The following is a 20,482-nucleotide window of genomic DNA, read 5'->3' on the forward strand; positions in this document are numbered from 1 at the left end:
GCATGGTAAAAAAAATACATGCTAGGTTCCTGAGAAACTGGTTCTTATGTACTCTACTATGCAATATACAATTTACAGTGTTAACTCTTTGTCTATTATATTGTGCAAAATACAATATGCATTGAAAAAATAAAATAGATGACACAAGATATGCATGGTAAAAAAAAAGACATGCTAGGTTCCTGAGAAACTGGTTCTTATGTACACTACTAAACTATACAGTACCCCCTTCTTTTTAAATGTTTACATAATATAATATAAAACATAATATAACTGTTAAGGCACCTATTTTTACTCAAATGTACAGTTTTAAAATGTGCAGAGGGATGGGGGGAGAAAGAAGGGAAACAAACACCCGTTTCGTTACACATTTTACTCACTATCTGTACCATTTCCCAAAGGGGTATCCATTCCTGAGTTGTTGAATGAACTGTTGTGTGGGTATGTACCAGGTATTGCTGGAGTTAGGGTATGTAGGTAGGTACCGGGTGTTGCTGAAAAGTTGTGTGGGGATGTGCCCTGTCCAGGTGTTGCTGAAGAGTTGTGTGGGGATGGGCCATAGCAGCTTCCATAATGTGTGTGACCACTATGATGTTCATGTTGTGGTGCCATGTTGAAGACTTGAGGTGCATGTTGCATATTGGATTGTCTCATCATCATAACTCCTTCTACAACGGACCTGGTCAGTGTCTCCAGGGTATTTGCCATCCTCTTCATATTTTCATTTGACTGCAACTCCGACGCCTCAATCAAGTCAATGATCCTTTTCTTGGCCTTGACGTCTTCCTCGATTGCATGCTGGAGCTGTCGAATCAGAATTGTATTTAAATGGCCGTTAAGATCAGATCTGAGTCAATCAGTTCACCATGGTTTCTAGTCTGACATTTTATGTTGAGAATGCTTGTGGGCAGAATATTCCGATCACGAGTTAAGACCACCGTGCACGTTTCACATCCGTTACACAGAACATTTCTGCTTTATCACCAATGATGATTACCTGTGTGTCAGCAGGAAGCTTTCTTTTCAGGCGATCCTGTCTGTGTCCTTGGAGTCTTGCCTTTGGGGATAAAAAGATAGAAAGAAATTAGGCCAATTGTAAACCACATTAATCAGGTCATTGGCATTTTGGTTAGAGCCCTGTGGGTTCTCAAGGCATTTTTTTGCTAGCTTAAATGTGTGCGTGTGTAAAACTAGCTACAAGTAGGCTGATTGATTGCACATTATTTCATTTAGTCTTGTTTACATCAGGGTCCCCCATTTTCAATTCATCATAAGATATATGACATACGGATAGACAGTTGTACGGTTACATCTAGACATTTATGACATACCAGATCTACAGATATACAGTACTGTTTGAGTACAAAAAAACAAAAAAGAGTTTACAAAGAGTATATACATTTGAGGGGGAAGAAACTGTACATTGGAGCAAGCATTATAATAGCTACCTGTAATATATCTCTTCTTTGTCTCACCACAAGGTTACTGGGCCCTGGTTCTGGCGAATCTGATGAGTCTTCAATCTCCTGTTCGGTTGTTTCAGAAGTCTCTGTAGCTTCTGGTACAACGAAATCATCCATGGAGTTGGAGGACGGTTCATGGACTTGGGAAACCGTGCGAGACAAACGAATATATTGGGGGTCCACGTGTATTGTTATTGCCCGAGATACCTGCCGGATTATTTGTCTCGTCACCTGTGTCGACAAGCCAAAGGCATTAGCTGTCTTTCGCAGTCTTCCCTCATCTGCGAGATAGTAGAGAGTGCAGGCTACTTTCTTTACCACACCGACCGGCGAACGCATGACTGTTGTTTGTCCTTGAATGTGCGGGCGAAGCATTTCACTCAGCGACAGTAGCGCTGGTCGGGACATCCTAAAGTTCTCTCGCCATTCTTCTTCCAACACGACCTCATTCTCGAAATTATCCCACCAGCTAGAGGTCCGACCTGGTCTCGTCCAGAACCTCCGCTGGCGAGCGCATCGCTGATGTCTTCGTGTGGTTGTATTTGGGCTAGCAAACAAGAGGAGCAGTAGCCTTCTTCGATTCTCGACCATGCGCCTCCGTTCGTGCAACACGGTCATCAACAGAGCATGAACAGCCGACACCATCACTTCCATTTCAGTAGCTGTCTTTTTCAAAACGGTGTTCCCTCAGATGTAGCTGGCCTGGCTCTGCTCTAATCTCTCTAACTTGCTATTGTTTGCGACAGTCTTCTTCTTCTTCTTCTTCTTCTTCTAAATGGTGTTTTACGGCGGACGGCCACCAAAATTGGGGCATTTACCGCCACCTACCGACCCGGAAATCGGGCCAGTCTTCCATTCTCTGCTGGGGCTATCATGCGTGGTCATGCGCAGTCGTGTCCGCAGAGTGCTGTTCATGTTCCCACCTGTAGAGCGACTTGAGAGTCAAAACAAAAGCTTCTGGAAAGTCCTTTGAGCAACAAGCTAACGCCAGACAAGCTAACCTAGTTAATTCCTATGTCCACATTTCTAGAACAAAAGTAGCTTTAAATAATTTCAACTATCTGATCATATTATTTCCACCATGGAAGTTTGTCAGGAGTTCCACTCTTCCTACAACTTCTTTTGGTCCGTTTTCGTGGCATAGCTGGCTAGCCAGTTACTGAGTTAGCTTAGCCTTGGTGTCCTGATCCCAGCCTTTCGCGTGTTTCGCTGGACGGGGGAGAAGTTGGTACATTTATTATTCCCTATGACCGCGGCCTTTTCTTCTTTTAATTTTTTTAATTTATTGTAAAGGTAACGTTATGTAAATTGTTTTTCTTTTGCTTGCCCACGCAAAGTCAATCTCACTTCTAGCAGTACTGTCTATCTGTATGTCGTGTGTGTCATATATGTTATGATGAATTGAAAATGGGGGACCCTGATGTAAACAAGACGAAAGTCTTTCTCTGGTCTGCATCCCCTTAACAATTGTATGTATTGAGCTGTACTGTACCCATTCTGCAATCTGTTAAATAAAGTTTTCAATCAATCACTCACTTCTTCTCACACACATGCCCATAGTAGTGTCAGTCTACTCTGCATGCAACGGATTATAACACATTACTGCTAACATCATCACAGCTAGTTCATCTTAAAAGCTGAGTAGCTGGTGAAACTGTGTGTGGTAACTTAAGAGGAAGGAATAAGGATGCCAATTGAGACAGATGGTTGGCAGCATCTATCCATCCCATAACAATAAGAAAATGGAGGCTGAAGCAGCCTTTGACATTTACCAGCTGCTGGGTGCTTGTGTTTTTTTTTCACAGGTTGGTTCCCTAAATATCAAGCCCCTCAAAATGTCTATCCTTGGATTAAAAAAGAAACAACCAAAGACTTTCAAAGTCAAAGTCATCACCATGGATGCTGAAATGGAGTTCAGCTGTGAGGTAAACAAGTTTACACTCTCAAGAGTCAGACTGAAGCTACTTATGAGAGAACACAAACCGTCCTAATATCTCCCACCTTGCTGTCTTTTGTTCCCTTTCCTGTCTTTCTTAGGTGAAGTGGAAAGGGAAGGACCTGTTTGACCTGGTGTGCCGTACTGTTGGCTTGAGGGAGACCTGGTTCTTTGGGCTCCGTTACACCGTAAAGGACACATATGCCTGGCTGAAACCGGAGAAGCGGGTCAGTGGATGTGATGTGTGTTACTAGGGATGGAGGGATGGGAGTTTATTATTTTCATCATGTGAAATTTAGTTGTTTGCAATATATATTTCAATATGAGAGAACACAAGTTAAAGAATTTGAATTGGTATGTGTCAGACGTAAATAGGAAACCAGTGAATGAATCAAGGCACTTTCACACCTGCCTTTTTAATGTGGTTGAACTTGAATCTGGAGTGTTTACCCCTTTTGGTGTGGTTAGTTTGGGTTGGTCACTAGTTGAACACTGGAATCAAACTCAGGGCCACATTAAAACGCCCGGACCCTGGTCCGCCTGTTTGAGGTGGTCTCGGTCCGCCTCCAAGTGAATCCTTGAGCTGTTGAAGTGCGAAAGCAATCGGACCAAAAGCAGGAAAATAACAGAAAGATTGTGCCTGTGATTGGGCAGTTTTTGTTGACAATATATTTCCAAATGTGAGATTTTTCATTACACGATGCCTCACATTGGTGTTTCTGATGGGCCTATTTAGTAGGGGTGGGAGGTCCCACAATATGATATTATCGCGATACAATAGTACTGCAATTTATTACTTTTTTCAACTCAAACATGTCCCCAACGAAAAACGTTCAACATCTGCAATAAAAAAAATATATAAGATAAGATATTCCTTTATTGATCCCTGGGGAAATACAAATATATCTGTTTCATGTAATAAGATAACGTTTTCTCTCTGTTCACCTCACTCAATTTTTATTGCAGCAAAATGGGATTGTCTGGTCTGGTCTCTAGTCATTGTTTTTCCTGCAATAGCTTTGATTTAAAAGAAAATGGGCTCACTGGAGCACAGAGATATTCTGTCTTCAGAGATATGCTTGTCCATTAAAAGTAGGACTGGCATATCGCCACTGATTTCCCAAATCAATTTGATTCTGATTCACAGGGTCGTGAGTGTAGGATTAACCGCTCATGGTGTCCTTGGAGCCTGTAGGGGTTCAAAGTCTTGCTGAAGGACACTGATAGTGACGGACACATTGGCTGCCATGGGGATTAAACCCATTACCCACTGGATACGGGACAGTCTCTTTAATTTCCAGGCCATCCTGTCACCTCATAGTATGTCTTTATTTATGTTCACGAAGGTACTGGATCAAGAGGTTCCGAAGGACTCACCCATAACATTTCATTTCCTGGCCAAATTCTTCCCAGAGAAGGTAGAAGAGGAATTGGTCCAGGAGATCACTCAGCACCTCTTCTTCCTCCAGGTGAGCTAACTAACTTTGATCATTATAGTGAAGGATTAACTAGATCAACACAGTGGATGCTGGGTTAGGTAGAATCTGGTAAATGTTTAGGTATAAAAATATTTGGTTAGATAACTGTCTTTTAAAACACATGTGGAACACATTTCTAAAAGGTTGGAAAAAAAATTGGTTTATTATATAGAAACATGAATGAATCATTTAATGATCAAATAATTAAAGTAATCAAATCAAATTATATCTGTATTTGATTATAGTCACTTCCTGTACACGCATGCCTCACAACGCATAGCGTTTTATCACTGGAGATACATTTCTCACTCACCATTGTATTTTATATGAAAAAGTGGGATGTCCTTCTTTAACAAATAATTGCATTCTGCTCTGCTTATGAAACTTCTATTATTAAACACTTATTATTTCTGCTCTTTAAAAAACAGCACATATGGTCATGGGTCACAGGATTACTTTGCTTTAGATACACCACATGTAAAAACTGAGCTTGGCAAAATGGTTTTAAATATTATGCCCCGTACAAATGGAATGCACTACAGAAAACCTTGGAAGTTAGAAGATTTAAAAGTTTTGAACTTGGATATTATATTATAATATAATATAGATTTAAAAGTCCTATAGATAATATCATCATCTTTGTGTAGTAATCATTAAAAAAAAACATCCACATAGCTTTTAGAAAGGTGCATAATAAAAGTATTGCTTTCCATCCCCCCAAATTATTGATTAATGAATTTATCATAAAGAATATTTTTGTGGGTCCAAAATTAATGTTGTTGTTTACATGTTGCAGGCATGTATCCCCTCCCTACTTGTTTGTTTGTTTGTTTATTTACACATATAAAAACAGTTACATATATAATACAATATAGTCCACAAGGGAATGCACCTGATCGGTTAAACGACATGCTTTAGTGCAACATATAGTGGCTAAATGTTATCTATAGCACCTTTTAAGGCTAGATCACTATGATGCCACTGGACAAAAACAGATAGTACCAATAAGAGACATTGAACACATATTCACTGTATTTGTCAATAATGGAGAAAATCGAGTTGTTTTGACATGTTGCACATGGCTCTCGGTAGTGGATTTTGATTTGGGGAAATTCACTTCATACAATAACAATATAGGATTAATCTGAAATTTGTATCGTCGTTTTGTTTACTCCACAGAATAGATTTGTATCTCTGTCAAATGAGCACTTATAACAGTATATAATCCATGTGAAATCTCTATTGATTTTTTTATAGGTGAAAAAGCAGATATTAGATGAAGAGATATTCTGTTCCCCAGAAGCCTCCGTGCTACTAGCATCATATGCTGTTCAAGCCAAGGTAAAACATTCCCCAAGTGATTTGACTCGTTTAACCTTCACCCCTAAACGTCATGACATCTTATACATCTTACATTAGTGTTACACTCTACTCTTACCGGTAATTCAATCATCTCAATAAGTTCAAATGCTGCTTTTTTGGCATGTTGTCATCTCTCTCTCGCTTTTCTGGCTCATACAGTATGGGGACTATGACCCAAACTTTCACAAACCGGGATTCTTGGCCCAAGATGAGCTCCTGCCAAAAAGAGTAAGTATACCTTCCTATGGGCTTTATTAAGACACAACAAGCATTAACTGACACGTCTTAAAGGGGTCATATCTTTAAACTTTTCACAATTTGTTTTCAAATGTAGATTGGCTGGGTTATGGATCGGCATAAGTAATCAACTACTCTTTCTTTTTTTAATTGCCATCTAATTAGGGCTGGGCGATATGGCAAAAAATGATATCGCGATATCGATAACAATATCATATCATTCGATATTCGATATTATCGATATTGTTATAAGTATACAAAAAATATATATATATATTTTTAAAAACAACAGATGTATGTTTATTTTGCAGCAATTCTTTGTCGTTGCCGCCATCTTTAGTGTTACATCCCCTCACACTCCAGTTATCAGGCTGCAGCTGGTTTGAAAGCTAAAGTAAACCGGCTTCTCTGTTGGCTGTGGCTCCAGGGGCGTTGAACAGTTCTGGCTCTGCTAGTTTCTTTTCTATCTTTTTCCGCTTTTTTGGTGGACAAACCACCGCACATGTGCACCGTGACTGGAGACTAGCTCTGCTAGCACACATAGCCTACTGTGTACAGACGGTTTCAAACTGTATTTTAAATTAGAAAGCAAACAAAATAAATGGACAAGAGAGAAATAAATCTCAATTTGGTCAGTATTGTCATTTGGACAAGCAAAGCCATTACTTTAAGTTGCAGGCAAGAAAGACAAGTCTGTCCACTGTCTCTGGTTTAAAAACTGCCCTGTTGCAGGTCAACATTTTTTTTTTCGATATATATTTATTTTTGATATTGATTATTAAAGTATATCGCGATAATTATCGTTATCGTTATATCGCCCAGCCCTACATCTAATCGATGACTAGCGAAATACAGCATATTGCTTTTGTTTTGTCTAAGACTAAAGAGGAAAAAATGTGTTAGAGAAATTCTAGTCTCATTCCAGATCTTCAGGGAAGAGAAAGGTCCCTTATGACGCCTCACCCACCTTAAAGCCCAACTTGCAGGTTAAACCCTACTGATCAATTATGGGTAGTTTACATCATTGGTATATAATTTCATTTAGGGATGCTCGATATTGGCTTTTTTACAGATACCGATATACCGATATTTTGTCCAACTCTTAATTTCCGATACCGATATCAACCGATACCGATATATGCAGGGTTCCCCCCCCCCCCCCCCCCAAAATGGAATAATTTCAGGTAATTAATTGTTGTGGAATTAACACAACATTATGCATACTTTTGACAATAAATAAAATCAGAATTTGTTCTTACTTGCTTGCCTGGGTAAATAAAGGTTATAGAAATGTAAAAAAAATATATATATATATTTTTTTGAAAACCGATACTGATATTTTCCGATATCACATTTTATTTCCGATATTGGCCGAAATTTCATTATTTATTTTTTTCCATTTGACGCCGGAAATACCACTCAGAAATGGTTAAAAAGGTCCATGCACAAATAACATGCACAAGCAAATTAAAAAGCTTATCAGAGCTATCGGAGTAGCTTTCCCCTACTTTTGATCCACTACAAGGAGTTTTGACGAGTGCAGAAAGCTATTTCCTTGATCCAAATGGACGCCTTACAAGACGCAAATGGGTTTAATCGTCGGAGACTTTGATGGACCAGCTACAACTGGTTGAAACAAGGTAGTTATAATGTTTTTAATGTCGTAAAAAAAGAACTACATTTACCACTAGGCAGCCTGTTGTTCAGTACAGCAGCGCTACTGGTCTGTGGGCTGTCGCCTTATCCCCGGGTCATAGTATCAAGCTGGCTATGGCTCTGGCTAACGTTACCCCGCTAACGTTAGCATTGTCTACTGTCGTGCATGTAAAAGAGTTTTGGGAACGAGTAAAATGTGTAGGTCCTCTTCTCAGACCTGTGGGGCAAAGCACTGCTGCACACACCATTTTAAATCGGGTGATGTTAGGAGTTTCGAGAATGCTGGCTAGCAAGCTATGCGCCCCGGCATGTTGATACGATAGTAGCCCGTTTAGCTCCACTCTGTGCATCAGTGACGATAGCTATGAGCTAACTAACGCTACAAGCTCAAACACCTTATAACTACTACTATTGTTGTGTCCATAAGTTCCCTGGCATAATACTTGTGAGGACAAAGGTATACAAAGAGGAGAGAACAATTTTAAATCGGGTGATGTTAGGAGTTTCGAGAATGCTGGCTGCTAAGCTAAGCTACGTTAGCTAACTTAGCTAGCTTCTAACGGTGTATACACTATGTACAACGACACAATGATTTTCATTATTACAAATATGGTAACGTGGTTGTGGCTTTTACAAATAGTGATTAGCTTTAGAGATGGATGCTATGATCACGGAGCAATAGTGTTGTTAGGTGACCGTGAAACGGATACATTTTCATTCATTACTCCTCGGCTAGTAGTAGCAAGGCTCTCTGCCACTAGCTGTGTGTGACTCTCAGAGCCCCCTGGTGCCCTGCACCTCACGTGACGTCAGCATTTCGATTACACGCGCACGTTATGAACCATTGATTAAAATATCCATGTGCGTGGTGATTGTGTTGGGCAGACAAAATGTTTGATAAAAACGCTAAACTGGGTCAATTTCAATAATTTCTTTTTCCTTCATGAAAGTCACCGTTGGCCTAGTCCACATTGTTTATTGAACAAAAATACAACCTGCAAGTTGGCCTTTAACTCATTCAGCGCCGGGGATTAGCCATAGCCCTGTGGTCGCATTGCCACACGTTAAAATATAGGACTGAGTCACCTTGTTTGTAGAGCTATAACTATATTCTATATTATAGCTATGGATACAATACTATGGCCCATTTGACATCACCTATCTATCGTTCAATATGTGAGAAAGAATTAATTTTTTCATCCATACGTTCCAGTGTTATACCGTGGTGAATATAAGTAGGGTTTTAGAGCGGTCTAGAGTAATTCATGAAATCAAATCTATATCATAGCTATTATGTTCCATCATGAATGCATGAAAGGGGGGGGGGGGTCGTTTCTGATTATTTGATTGTCAGTAACGGCATTCACATTGAACACTAAAACGGTTATCAGCCAGATCGGTATGAAAGCATTGCAGGAACAAGCAAAAATGTACGTCAAAACGTCCTTTTTTTTTTTTAAACTTTGGCCATTTCCCTGGCTCTTTTATACGTTTATCGCATTTATACTTGGTCAAGTTCGACCGACAGAAGCAGGCTGAAAGGGTTCAGATGGGGGGGAAGACACTCTGGGAAAGGCACGGCTGCAGTCCGGGATTCGAACTCGCTCAGCCCCAGATCCGTGACGAGCACGGTTGTCCACGGCGCTGAAATAGCACTCGCGGTACGTGGTGAGCTACTGGAGCTCCCCACGTCAAAACGTCCTTACCTGTGATCGGGAGTATTCCAAAAGTAATATTCTAATTGTTTGATCGCCATCTGGTATATCCAATGTCCATTTGGTCGACGGCATAATCCACAACAACATATGGATCGGAGATATTTGACGCGCTTCGATGGAACCGGCAGAACGGCTGCCCTCGCCCGACAAGGAAACATGAAACCGGAGACCTGTGGCCATCCCACAGAAAGATAGAAGGGTATAAAGGGTGCTCGCTACCGCCGTCTAGCGTGATGCGGCCGGTATTGCACTTTTACATTCTCAAGCTGATTCCCCATGTTAACCCAGAGTCTGTGCCTGTAATGAATAGAAATATTGAATAAAAGAAATAACGATCAAATAACAAGTATACTCCTTGTTGGCGTTCAACGATTGCCGCCCAATAACGAGTATCCTCGTCGTTGGCAGTGAATGAGTTAATACAGTGCCTAGGGATGTCAAAATTGGCCAAAAATGACATTTGACTATTCCTTAAAAAAATAAAGTGGTTCACTTCAAACCATTCAAATATCTTATTATTGTCCATTATGTCCACAAGAGGGCAAATCAATACAACGGGAGACATTGCATTTTGGGGTAGAACACATCATAGCCTACTACAATAACCTAGGGGTCCGCAAAGACGATTTCAAACTAGAAATGGTAACAACACCTGAGGTACTAAAAAAACTGAGCGCCCTCCAACCTAACAAGGCCACTGGCCATGACAATATCCCCTCCAAATTCCTCAGAGACTCAGCAGCCGCCATCACCCCAGTCATCACACGCATAATAAACCTCTCCATAAAACAGGGACACGTACCCAAAGACTTCAAAATTGCGAGAGTAACCCCCCTGCACAAAAAGGGCAGCAAATTAGACCCAGGCAACTACCGCCCTGTTTCTATTCTTACCTCCATCTCGAAAGTCATGGAAACATTTGTATACGAACAGGTCGAAAAGTACCTCGCGGAAAAAAAATCTAATCTTCGAATTCCAATCTGGCTTCAGAACATCCCACTCCACTGACTCATGCCTTCTCTATTTGAACGACCACATCAAACAAGAGGTGGACGCGGGCAAATACTGCAGCATGGTGGTCATGCTACAAAAGGCCTTCGACACTGTCAATCACTCCATTCTGATTGACAAGCTAAAATCAATTGGTTTTTTATCCTACCTGGAGGGGAGAGAACAGATGGAGGTAAACGGTACCCTATCCCCCCCTCTCCCAGTGAGCTGTGGTGTTCCACAAGGAAGCATACTAGGACCGCTACTGTTCCTCATTTATGCAAATGAAATGTCATCAGCTTGTGACTGCAACTTGTTCCTGTTCGCGGACGACTCAGCCCTGCTGGTCTCTGACAAGAACAAGTTACAGGTTGAAAAAACCCTCAGCTCGTAACTAGGCAAAATCTGCACCTGGCTCGCTGACGACAAACTATCATTACACCTGGGTAAAACCTGAGTCCATTCTCTTCGGTTCAAATAACAAACTCAGCAAGGCCGACGGCTTCTCAGTTACAGTGGGTGACAATATTGTCACAAGGAAAGATGAACTTACATACCTAGGTTCCATCCTAGAGGCAAATCTTTCCTGTGACAAAATGGCATCCAATGTAATAAAAAAAAGTCAACCAACAAACTAGATTATTGTACCGGATCTCCTCTCTGGTAAACAAGAATACCCTGAAGACTCTGGCAGGAGCACTCATTCAAGGGTACTACGACTATGCTTTCACCTCATGGTACCAAAGCACCTCAAAGGCGATAAAAACTAAATTACAAACATCACAAAACAAACTGGTCAGACTACTGCTTGACCTTACTCCTAGAACCCACCTCACCCCTGCCCACTTTGACAACCTAGGATAGCTTAGAGTAGACGACAGAGTACAGCAACTGGGCCTGGTCTACAAGATACACTACACGACTAAGGTACCCATGTACATGTCAAAATACTTCCCAAAGGTCAGTGAATACCACAACCACAGCACCAGAGGGAGCTCCACAAATCATGTTAAACCCAGATTGAGCTCAAACAAGGGACTAAACACATTTCGCAATTATGCCACATCAATGTGGAACGCCCTACCCACAGCTGTAAAGGAATGTGAATCACTACCCACTTTTAAAACCACTCTCAAGGAGCACCTACGGGAGACTGCAATTCGAAACTGGCCCCTGTAAATGTCCTAACCCAACCCCCTCCAATGTACAGTAAATGTCCTAACCCAATAATACACGAGACCCTCTTCTTGGGACCAAGTAAGGTTTCGTCGATAATCCAATGTACAGTTATCTCCGCCTACCCACCCCCCCACCCCACCCACCCAACCACCTCCAATGTACAGTTCCCCCCCACCACACCCCACCTACCAAACCCCCCCCCCCACCCCACCTCCTCCAATGTACAGTTTCTTCGCCAAATGTATATACTCTCTTTTAGACTCTTTTTGTATCACAAACAGTACTGTATTTGTAAATCTGGTATGTCATAAATGTATAGATGTAGCAGTACTGTCTATCTGTATGTCATGTATGTCATATATGTAATGATGAATTGAAAATGGGGGACCCTGATGTAAACAAGACGAAAGTCTTTCTCTGGTCTCCATCCCCTTAACAATTGTGTGTATTGAGCTGTACTGTATTGTACCCATTCTGCAATCTGTTAATAAAATGTTCAATCAAATGCACAAACACACCTCCGAGCAAGGTATGATAAACATGGAACAATATATTTTTCTTGACATGAAACGGCAAATGGTAATCAAACCACTGGGGACCTGCATGACACTTCTGTCTCTATTCATTATTCAATATCTAGACGTTTTACTGAGGGATGATTTATAATAAAGTGCCATCCAAAAATGGAAAACTAGGCTACTTACATTCTTGACGCTAGATCTCCCAAACCGACCGCTAGCATTAATATAAAAAAAGAAAATACAACTTTGTCTCGAGGTTCCACAAGTCTGCCATCTAGTGTATTTCCAAACGGGGCTTTTAGATTGCTCTTAGTGCAAATAACTCTTCGCAACCGGCTTCAGTTCTGAACTCGTTTCCTGTCCCCGTGATGACTGGGAAATAGGCCTGCAATTGCAAATGAACCAAATGTAACTTTTTACAATGGTGCGAATACTCAATGGGGGCCAGTGTTGGAAAGTAATTGCTTGACCTAACATAATGCACTGACGAAAGAAACCCCTCAAACAACGTAAGCTTTCTGCTGACGTTTTTATACAGGCAAATACAATGGCGGTCGATGGGAACAGTGTCTGTATGCGCGACCACGCATTGGAGCACCCGGATGTGCCGGTGTGATGTATTGTTGCTTCTTCTGCAAGCACTGCAGAACACCTCTGCAGCTCTGCACACACTATTTCGACAGAAGTATACATTAAATGTCCATCATCTCATTGTGTGAGTCGGGTGTCTCAGGAGGACGTGAAGACCTGTGGGAGGGGAGGGGCGATAGAAATTAATATCACGATAAACATCAGAAATTATTTCACAAATGATGCCCAAATGATGATCATTGCATTGAACTGCATGATAATGTAAAGTGTGATATCAAATATTATTTTCAAATATTGAAGATCTCATTTTGAGAGTAATTTGAGTTAATATGTGGTTGTTATCAATTATTTAGATGGCAGAATTGTGCCTCATATGATCCCGATACGATAAACAATAATATTGAATTATCACCCAATCCTACTAGTTGGCTTTAGCTATGCTTATTTACGACCATATTTGGTCAGGAATGTTTTGGACCAGGCACCTTTTGTAAACACTAATAACCAATGAAGTTGAGAGTGGATGTGGCTTAACACAACAATTACCATAACTCCACTACCATTGAACTGTTGAATAAAGGTTAGGAAACGTGTGCAAAATCCTATGCACACTTAGCATGTTTCACCATTCTTAACAAAGTAAATTAATAGAAGGGTGCTAAATAGATTCTGGCTGCTATAATCGAAGTTAAAGCACATAGGATAGGGGAGAAATGGGTGGCTTCCTGTTACCAAATAGCAGCTTATCATGAATTACATGCTTGTTGAGTATCCAGGGCTGCATCATTGTACTCCGTTTTTAGTCTTGGCTGCGGTTGTCTCGATTTTGGGATTGCTCTGTATTTCATGGAATGTGTGTTGTTTTGCATTCTATTTTTATCTTTTGTGGTGCATCCCAGGTTCTGATGCAGTACCAGATGACGGCTGACATGTGGGAAGAGAAGATCACAGCTTGGTACGCCGAGCACAGAGGCATTGCCCGGTAGGTCACATCGACACAAAAAGTGACATGGCTGTGGTTTTAATGTGTGAAATTTATCACAAAATGGAAACAAAAGTGTCGCTCAAATGGGATCAGTCAATGAATCAATCAATCCATCAAGCTTTATTTATGTAGCAAATATCACAGAGTTACAAACATTAGTATTAAAAAAAATAATGGAAAAGAAATGTATTAGCAAAAAAGAACAAGGCAGGCTCATCTGTGCAGTCAGTTTACTACTGTGGATAGAGGGAGTAAAGAGTCTTCTCTCTCACATGCATAGCATTTGCATAGTAGAATGCTTAGGGAAGAGATGCTTATCACTGTTAGGGTTGCACAATTTATCTTATATTAATTATGCGCACGGCTTTGGCCTCCATAATTAATTAACCATGATTTTCTGTGATATTGACGCAATCCATTTAGAATGTTTGCACTTCTATATCAAATCAAGTGCTCCTCATTAGGTCTGTAGTAGTATGGGTTTATTTTATTACCGCGGTGAAAAAGCAACGTATCCCCATGGTTTGGCAAGATCCAGCAATATCATATCAAACGTACCATTACAAATGTTATCAAAACATATTTTAGGTTAAACTTTTTGTACAAAAGAGAAGATTTACGAGTGAGCCGCTGTTTTGTGTACACACTTTTTTTCCAAGATCTCTTCAATTCTGAGGGAAGGATCTTTATAGATTATGCCCATATTTCACATTTTCTCTGTTGGGACAAACCCTCATTCTGTAAGAATAATGCAAAACACAGGAAAATAAAATTTTCATAATAGGGCCCATTTAAAAGCAGTTTAAAAACGATAAAAAAGGTAATTCAAAGGTTAATCAACTTAAGAATTGAATTTAAATGTAATGAATTAAACTGAAAGGGAACTCGGGGGTAGAGAGATGGGGGATGACATGCAACAAATGATTGATGTTGCGATTACATGGTATGCGCCCTAGCGTGGTGAGCCACCAGGACAGTGGGAAACATGCATTCTTAATGAGAAATTATTACCACATTTAGATTGAACAGAAACCTAATTCTACACCAAGGCAATACTATTCAGGGCCAGAACTGTCTTCCCTACAGAATCAGTCCGTTCACACATTGGCAATAGAAATCTATTAATGCGTGTAAATTGATTCACATGGCACCTTTAAACACAATCCAGCAAAAAAAAATAAAAAATAAAAAAAAATCACAAATGCCATTTCTAATATCGGGTAAATAAATATATGTGATATGGGTTGTTTACCAATATATCAGTGCATCCCTGTTTTTTACATGATGATCTTGTGTGGTGATGTTGTGTGGTTGTGTTAAATTGACCTGATCTGCTCCCCACCCAGGGATGAAGCCGAGATGGATTACCTAAAGATCGCCCAGGACCTTGAGATGTACGGAGTCAGCTACTTCGCTATTACTGTGAGTGACTGATGTGTCTCCTGAAGAGACTCTCTTTTAAAAAGGGAAACTCCACCACAAAAACATTTGCCTCATTTGATAGAACATGATTCAGCTGAACAAACAAGCGTCCTCTTTGTAGAAGCCTAATTTCCACGGCATCTAGGCACCCTCAAAGGCGTTTCTCAGAAAGGGAAATTCAAGACGGTGAAAGCGCACCTCTCCCATTGTTTCTGCCACGCATGTGCAGTTTTGTTGTTTACCTTTTCAAGTAAGTTTCAGATGGCATTAATGAAAACACAATCTTAAATGTTGCAATCATAATATTGTCTTGTTTGTCAACAACATTGGCAGCAAAACAAGAGGGATACAGACCTGTTACTAGGAGTAGATGCCCAGGGTCTCCACATCTACAGCCCCAACAGCAAACTCAACCCTAACAAGTCCTTCCCTTGGAGTGGCATCCGCAACATATCCTACAGTGAGAAAGAGGTAAATACAGGCATTGAAGGCACATTCTAGTGCTATAGACATGTAAGCTTAAAGTGTGCTCCCTTTGAGTGGGGGAGGGGGTATATATATATATATATATATACACGTGTGTGTGTAAACTTGTTACATATCTTACATTTAGTCATTTAGCATTTTGGACATCAGTATTGAAATGTGGGTGCTACAGTCTTGAGTGCATAGTAGTAAAGACATATTGGCATATTTTCTTATCTGCTTGTTCGTTTGATTCTAGCGCTCAACTGGAGACAAAATCCTTTGTCTCTTTGAAAAATATGATTCAGCTGAGTAGAAGGTTAGCCATATGCGTATGACCTTTTGTCTCACTCATACACTTGTGTAAGTGAATTCAAATCTTTTCTATTAAAATCTTCTGAAAGTGAAGAAGCTGGGCGTGTTCCTGACCAAAACAATGGGGTTGAAATTATGTCTAAAAAGAACAAAAAAGAAAACCAAGAAAAAGAATTCTCTCCTGTTTCAGTTCACAATAAAACCTCTGGACAAGAAGAAAGATGGTTTTAAATTCTACTCATCCCAACTGCGAGTCAACAAACTGGTAGGTTGTTTAGTCACCAATATGAATGATGCCATTACATACACTTGAATGTCACATTTAAATAATAATCCAATAATAATTCCCGCACGTGTGTGTGTTTTTAGATCCTGCAGCTATGCATTGGTAACCATGACCTGTTCATGAGGAGGAGGAAGGTGGACTCTATCGAGGTGCAGCAAATGAAGGCTCAGGCTAAAGAAGAGAAAGCCCGCAAGAAGGTCAGCTCTCGATCACTTTCCACTGGGTAATAGGCAGGTGTAGTGGTTACGTCATTGTTGTTTCTGGCTGGTCCACCTCGCTTGAAATTGCCATGTATTTCCAATGGACATATTTCTAAATAGTCTAGTTTAAAACAAATAAAGCATGAACATTGGCACGGTGTACATTTCTGTGTGTATTCATCCATAATCTATAGCTCAACATGAAACAATTCACAATTAATCTTAAAATAATTACGTATAATTGTATTTCAACCAAAAATGCTTAAACAATAATGTTAGTGATCGAAGGGAACTCATTTTGTGCCAAAATGGAAAGATTGCCAATGTTCATGAGGCAGAATTATAGCCGATAATACATTTTCCCAATGATAAATCCCTATACGAGTGGACCGCGCAGGAAACTAAAGTGACGTCAGACTACACCTCCCTATACGGTTGGTTAAGATAAGATGTTCCTTTGTTTGTTTCCCTTGGGGAAATTCAGGGGCCATAGCAGCACGGGAGGGGGAGGCGAGGTACAGGCAGGGTTAATGGAAATGACTGAATAAAAATATATGACAATAAAAATATAAGGAGAAAAAAAAGGTAAGAACAAGATATTAATATAATATAAGCTATGTTCAGCCTGGCTGTGGCTAGCCATGGTGTGGTATTGTTGGGTTTGTGTCCCCATTAGCTATGTTCAGCCTGGCTGTGGCTAGCCATGGTCTAGCATGGTATATGGTATAATTGTCTCCATTGCGTTATAGTAACTCTTCAACTCTTCTCCTTCAAAATTCACACCACCACCAACTGTGATATACAAGCTAACCCATGATGATACATCAGTCCCAGCCGGCTTTGGCCAGGTCTAACCAGGTTGTGAAAGGTGTCTGTCTCAGCCGGGGTCCAGCCAGGATTGGCCATGTTCTATAGACAATGGAGACGCTCACTGTGTGCCAGACAGGCCACAGCACGGCTAAACCTTGGCTAGTGGAGACGAGGCAAAAGTCTACTCTATACAATACTCCATACCGAGTCTTATCAATAAATATAAAATATGCACGAGTGATATGAGTCCTTGTGCAAGGTGTGCCAGAGTGCTATATATTACGATTTATTACCTTTTTTTCAACTGCAAATGATGTCCCCAACAGAAAACGTTGTCAATATATGCAATAAAAAATATAAATCTTGTTTTATTCAATAAGATAAAGCTTTCAGTCTATTCACCTCACTCACTCCAATTTTTATTGCAATAAAATAAGATTGTCAAGCCAAAAGAATTGTTAATAACAATACTTGGTGTCAGTGTATATATATAAAATATCATGATATATCGCTGTACCCTAGTCATTTACAATATATGCATGAACGTAAAGAAACAGTCACTAATTTGTGCGTTGCAAAGTGTCAAATAATGGCAGGGTAAAGTCATATGTATGTCTATAAAGATTCATTATCATTGTGTTACTAGCCTTTCTCAAGCCTGACTAGACTGATTCTACTATGCAGCATAGCCTGCAAGAACTGTTTACTGGCTCTGTACACCCATTTGACTTTGTGGTTCGCCGCCCTATGTTTTTGCCGGACCCGGGCGGCCGGCCTACAATAGTGAAGGTCCCTAACTGACTAACTGACTCAAAACTAAACTGACATTGTTGAAACATGCTTGTGTGATTGTCGTGGCTGGGTCCGGCCTAACTAGGTTTACCTAGGCTTGTTTATTTTGTATAATGAACACAAACGGACTTGAGGAATAAAAATGATAAAAATCGGTAATGTTGGCCTTTCTCGGGAAGCTAACAACATTACATTGTTGCTTTGTTAAATAGTTAGCAAACAAGCTAACGTGGTTGACGACTCGAGAGAATGCAGCTCACAGGAGAGGGAGGGGGAGAGACAGACTGGTTGCTAAAATACAGTTAACATTGTTTCCATATCGGCTAATGTAATAAATATCCCAAAACATTTGACTGATATCTCATCAAGCCGAATCAGATCCATTCTGGGGTGGAAACTGGGCATATTTTCCTTTTTGTCTCAATCATGTGTTGCTCTGCTGTTAGTGGAGGAGGACGCGTTATGACAATTTGGTAATGGATCGGACCATCTGTAGCCGACACCTGTCCATCAAATCTGGCTAGTGTCAGCCTGATACCATGTGTCGCATCGGCGCGTCCCTAATGGTTATGGCATTCCTTTGCGTGTCGCCTTAAATGCTATTGGCTCTGCTGACTGTCCATCCCCAGGTGGAGCGTCAGATCCTGGCGCGGGAGAAGCAGATGAGGGAGGAAGCAGAGAGGGCAAAAGAAGAGATGGAGCGAAGACTGTTCCAGTTGCAGGACGAAGCACGGCTAGCCAACGAGGCGCTGGTGTGTAAATGTAAAACAGTGATGTTGGTGCACCGAAGCACACTGCTCCAGATTGCTGCTGTAGTATATGTTTGTATGCTGTATATTTGTCTTTGTCACACACTTTGGGCTAAATCCACAAAGAATGGATTGCACGGAGCAAGTTGCACCCTTACTTACAATTCATTATGAATTGAAAATGGGGGACCCTGATGTAAACAAGACGAAAGTCTTTCTCTGGTCTGCATCCCCTTAACAATTGTGTGTATTGAGCTGTACTGTATTGTACCCATTCTGCAATCTGTTAATAAAATGTTCATTCAATCAATCACCGTGCAGATTGATTGATTGAATGAACATTTTATTAGCAGATTGCAGAATGGGTACAATACAGTACAGCTCAATACACACAATTGTTAAGGGGATGCAGACCAGAGAAAGACTTTCGTCTTGTTTACATCAGGGTCCCCCATTTTCATTTCATAATGAATTGTAAGTAAGGGTGCAACTTGCTCCGTGCAATCCATTCTTTGTGGATTTAGCCCTTTGTCTGTGTGTTTGGTGTGTGGGTGTGTGTAATATCATAATCACAGGAATAATCGCTAAATATTTTTTAAATGGGAAAAGTGTCAAAATACCATTGTAATTAAGTATTGTGGTGCTGGAGAGAGGTCCTGGGCTGAACAAAATCGTATGGTACAGAATCGCCACAAAAATCACACCACGGTCATTTTAATGTTTTTCAATGAAAATGCGAATAATTACCCCAAAATGATCATTCCCTCTTAACACTATGGGTGCCGGCCAGAAATCCGGAAAATGACTGTGGATTGCCAGCGCTATTTGTCTATGGAGAAATTCCCCTTCTTTGCAGGGCTATAACTTTTTAAATTCTATTGCTACATTGCCATTATTAGGGCCCATTCAAAGTCCTATATGTATTGTTCATTGTGTAGCAACGTTAAACTTTTTCATTCACATATTCATAGTAAAGTATGGTCTAATGTATAAGTATGTTTTCATCTCTTTCTGCAGCTTTCTCCAGAACGTGATATATAGCCCCAAATGCATTATATTGATGATGAAATACAGTTTGATGGCAATCGGGGCGATATAAAAAATGTCAATTGGACGTACTTCTAGAATGATCTACGTATGATCTGATGATGACCGGATGGGCGGGGGATCGTTTATAATTCCGTGGGCAGCGTTATATCATTCATCTAGTGTGGGTGATATGTTCATCATAACAGTTTATATGGAAAACGATCAAAAATAACGCTGAATCTTACCGTATCCTCCTCGCGCTGTTGGGCGATGAGCGTGGAACAGTCATTTACCTATT

The 20,482-nt window shown here is 40.5% G+C and overlaps 1 protein-coding gene and 1 long non-coding RNA gene across 4 annotated transcripts in view; one reads left to right on the top strand and one right to left on the bottom strand.

Annotated features, from left to right (window-relative positions):
* Positions 1–74: 74 nt before the first annotated feature.
* Positions 75–2,155, bottom strand: LOC311233302. Its single transcript, XR_014620022.1, has 3 exons — positions 1,449–2,155; positions 998–1,057; positions 75–804 (listed from the first exon to the last, which is right to left on the bottom strand). It is a non-coding gene; the product is annotated as an uncharacterized lncRNA (long non-coding RNA).
* A 259-nt stretch (positions 2,156–2,414) lies between these two features.
* nf2b (NF2, moesin-ezrin-radixin like (MERLIN) tumor suppressor b) overlaps positions 2,415–20,482 on the top strand; it is a 28,826-nt gene continuing 10,758 nt past the window's right edge. Inside the window, exons 1-12 of one of the 3 annotated variants that reach the window (XM_084320233.1) lie at positions 2,415–2,756; positions 3,269–3,388; positions 3,501–3,626; positions 4,746–4,868; positions 6,135–6,218; positions 6,399–6,467; positions 14,031–14,113; positions 15,463–15,538; positions 15,872–16,009; positions 16,509–16,583; positions 16,688–16,801; positions 19,036–19,158. In XM_084320233.1, coding sequence (XP_084176359.1) covers positions 3,299–3,388; positions 3,501–3,626; positions 4,746–4,868; positions 6,135–6,218; positions 6,399–6,467; positions 14,031–14,113; positions 15,463–15,538; positions 15,872–16,009; positions 16,509–16,583; positions 16,688–16,801; positions 19,036–19,158 — 1,101 coding nt within the window. In that variant the 5' untranslated portion in view covers positions 2,415–2,756; positions 3,269–3,298. The remainder of the gene's footprint in view (positions 2,757–3,268; positions 3,389–3,500; positions 3,627–4,745; positions 4,869–6,134; positions 6,219–6,398; positions 6,468–14,030; positions 14,114–15,462; positions 15,539–15,871; positions 16,010–16,508; positions 16,584–16,687; positions 16,802–19,035; positions 19,159–20,482) is intronic. The other 2 variants (XM_084320235.1, XM_084320234.1) reach the window with 2 other exon arrangements.

This window comes from Notolepis coatsorum (assembly GCF_963971535.1).
Source record: "Notolepis coatsorum genome assembly, chromosome: 8".
Lineage (NCBI taxonomy): Eukaryota > Metazoa > Chordata > Actinopteri > Aulopiformes > Paralepididae > Notolepis > Notolepis coatsorum.